At 41.8% G+C, this 3,271-nt stretch overlaps 1 protein-coding gene across 1 annotated transcript in view; it reads left to right on the top strand.

Moving 5' to 3' along the window:
• The window catches only part of LOC119425511 (glutamate receptor ionotropic, kainate 5), a 116,110-nt gene extending 113,865 nt beyond the window's left edge, over positions 1 to 2,245 (top strand). The window contains exon 16 of the mRNA XM_037693040.1: positions 1,369 to 2,245. Coding sequence (XP_037548968.1) covers positions 1,369 to 2,142 — 774 coding nt within the window. The 3' untranslated portion in view covers positions 2,143 to 2,245. The remainder of the gene's footprint in view (positions 1 to 1,368) is intronic.
• Positions 2,246 to 3,271: the final 1,026 nt, after the last annotated feature.

The following is a 3,271-nucleotide window of genomic DNA, read 5'->3' as shown; positions in this document are numbered from 1 at the left end:
ATAGATAGATAGATAGATAGATAGATAGATAGATAGATAGATAGATATGAAAATTGTGAGGTTTTGGGGGAGTGTTTGGGGGGGGGGGGTGGACAGACACCAGTATTGACCAGTTGTCTCATGCTGTTTGAGATCAATACTAGTTCCAGTTATGAGTACTTGTACTCATAAAAGTAATTCTGATACCACAGTATCTAATTCCATTTTACGGCAGTGTGGCATTCACCTATCAGCTGAGCAGCCAGTTGTCTGAGGAGAAGCAATGTCAGCCAAGTGTAGGTAGTTGGTAGTTTACTTTTGTGTTTGTTTGTTTGTTAGTTAAAGTAGCTGTCCTGATTAAAACTCTTTTCACAGTTAGTGACAGTAATGAACTATAAATTTGCTAACTAAATGGCAATAAACACCACAAGAAGAGGACATGTGAGAGGTATTTAAAAGATCAAATGTAACAGAAGTACATTATAATGTACTGCAAAGTATGTTGGGAAAATTGTCAAGAAAAGACAATCTATACTTTTCAACAGAAGCAATTTGACAAATCATCTAAAAGTCATCTGGCAAGAAGTTCCAACAGTTTACTGTTTAGCTGCAAGACATAGCTACAGTTTCTTTATGGCAGAAGAAAGTGAGAGGAAAATGTGCAACTGAACACAAGCTTTCTATTAATCTCTGCTATGTTTATCTTGGTTACATTTTGAGGAGCTAATACGAAACGAAAGCTCCACTGAATTTCAGACACATTTTCAAAGTAATTGCTTTTTCAACCTTTATTTTTACAGGTTAATCCAATTTTAATTGTTCAATTGTTTCAAATGTAATGGCCTTTATTATTACGTATGTCAGTACTCAGTATTGGCAAGTACCGAAATGTAAATGTTAGGGAATTTTTGGTCAAAGTTTATGGATGTTTTTAACTACTATGGCTGAGAATGTTAACTCTGCCCATGAACCATATGTTTGGTTTAGTAGAATGCTGGATGAGGAGCTGAGTGAAGCTGCAACATGCAACTGATAAGCGTATAAAAACAAGCTGCACATGCTGCCCGTGGCCGATTCTTGTGACTGAGCTTTATGCGTGTACTTCCTGTATACCTGTCCTCAAAATCTGTTCTTGCAAGTAAATACCAGTTTAGAATATTATCCTGTTGTTGAGTGTAGCTCCTTTTGAGTAAGTAAGATAAAGCAAGTGTTTTTTTTCTCCAGCAGTAAATACTTGTACTTGATTTGACAATGTATTGGTGCATTCCTAAATGTGAGTTACAGTATTTCTGTCAGCACTGCCGATTAAAGGCAGCTATGTTTATACTTTAATTGAGTTGACTCATTATGTATTTCATCGCATGTTTGTCTCCCCCCTATCTCTTTCAGGTCTCTGTTTGTCAGGAGATGCTGACAGAGTTCAGAAATGCTGTCTCTTGTAAGAAAAATTCCCGCTCCCGTCGCCGTCGACCCCTAACCAGCAGCGGGAGTGGAGTCCTACGTCACCCGTCCCGCCTGGCTCTGGCTGGCCCTCGACCCATTCGTCTGGTTCGAGAGATGCGACTCAGCAATGGGAAACTTTACAGTGGTGCTGGCCCACTGACAGGAGGCCTGGCAGGACTTGCGGGAGGTATGGGAGGAGTACCTGATTTGGGCCCAGGGCCACAGAGGCTCCTTGAGGACTCATTTGGTGCAAATGTCACCAGCAGCACTCCTCCTCCGCTTTCTCTAGCATCAGCTTTAGATGCTCCACCAGCTCCACCCCGCAGCTTCCTGCAGAGCTGCAGCCACATCCGCATCTGCCAGGAGTGTCGACGAATCCAAAGCCTGAGACCAGTCACGCTCACACCTCCCCCACCTCCTCCCCCGTCCTCATCCTCCTCGGCCTCCTCCTGCTCTCGTATACCGCCATCGTTGGTGACGCCAGGTCACCATCATCGCCACAATCTCCATCACCACCATCTTCACTACCACCATGGCTCCATGTCATTGCCTCGCCTACCCCCACCTCCTCCCCCAATCCCAACAGACAGAGCTGACAGTGATGGGGGGACAGCAAGCCCACTGCAGACCAAAAACAAACCAGCAGCTCCGCCCAGGCCACTGCCTCCTGCCAAAACTCCAACACACCCACTGACGGACTTACTCGGGGGGCATGACTGAGCATAAAGACATAAAAAGTGGGCTCACAGATCACAAGCTATTAGAACTTTTCATTTGGCCCAGACAGCTCTGCTGTATATGTCCAAATTGGCCAGAATCTGCAGAGGTAGATGGAAGGAAATACTCTGACCCCATTGCTGGGTTGATTAATGAAATGTAGCCACTTTGGCTTTGTTGCAAACTTTTACACAGGGTTGGGTGGATTAATCACCCTAACTTGGTAGCATTAAGAAAAAAGCAGACAATAAACACCTGTTCTAACCATCTGAAAGTGGTTGGGGTCATTGGGCCAATGGAAGAATGGGAAGTAGCTGTCAGAGGCAGAACACCACCTCTTACCTCGGCTAATCATCACACTCTTAGGAATAAAGACTCAAAGACATGAAGATACAGAGTTTACCAGCACTCTGATGCTTTTCAGTTTAAATACCAAACCAGGTGTTTGTAGAAGAGGAGACTTACACTCAGACATGTGGTAGCAGAGCAGCTGTACAGTTATTCTGGTCTCCTGTCACTCTTTTGGACGTCTATGGACAAATGCTTTTCAACAATGTCACTTAGTACAGACTCCTGCTGACGACCGGTGCTGTGATCTACAAAACACACATAGATGCTCATCTGAAGTGTGCAACACTGTGCTGGGGTAGTTCTATATGTATAGAGCTTACAAACTAAGAAAAAAAAAAAACAACTAAGGCATCATTAACTGTGAAAGGTAAGGACTGGGAATTAACAAAAGGTTGTTATTTTTGTAAAAACTAAATTGAGGAAGCATAGTTAGCCAAACAAAAATTGGTATCTTCTATTAGAATGGTTTCATCTATAGTTAGCTCCCATTATTTAAGGAAAAGGATTTTTGAAAACGGTGGGAGGTACGACTTTTGCCCTCCAAGTCAGTATTTATTGTCTTATATTCTACACGTAAAAGGAAATTGTTTGCAACCAAATTCCTGAACATGTGCATTGTGTTTTTTTAACATGGCTGATTTTCTAACTCGTTTTGCAGCAGTAAAAGTATTATAGCTATGAAGATAAAAAAAATACATGCATTAAACGTCAAATCTATTTGACATAATTTGTCTTTGAGCTAATATATATATATATATATATATATATATATATATATATA

The sequence above is a fragment of the Nematolebias whitei genome, chromosome 19 (assembly GCF_014905685.2).
Source record: "Nematolebias whitei isolate Nwh7 chromosome 19, NemWhi1, whole genome shotgun sequence".
Classification (NCBI taxonomy): domain Eukaryota; kingdom Metazoa; phylum Chordata; class Actinopteri; order Cyprinodontiformes; family Rivulidae; genus Nematolebias; species Nematolebias whitei.
The sequence above is the reverse complement of the archived record's forward strand: the minus strand, read 5'-3'. Positions and strand labels throughout refer to the sequence as shown.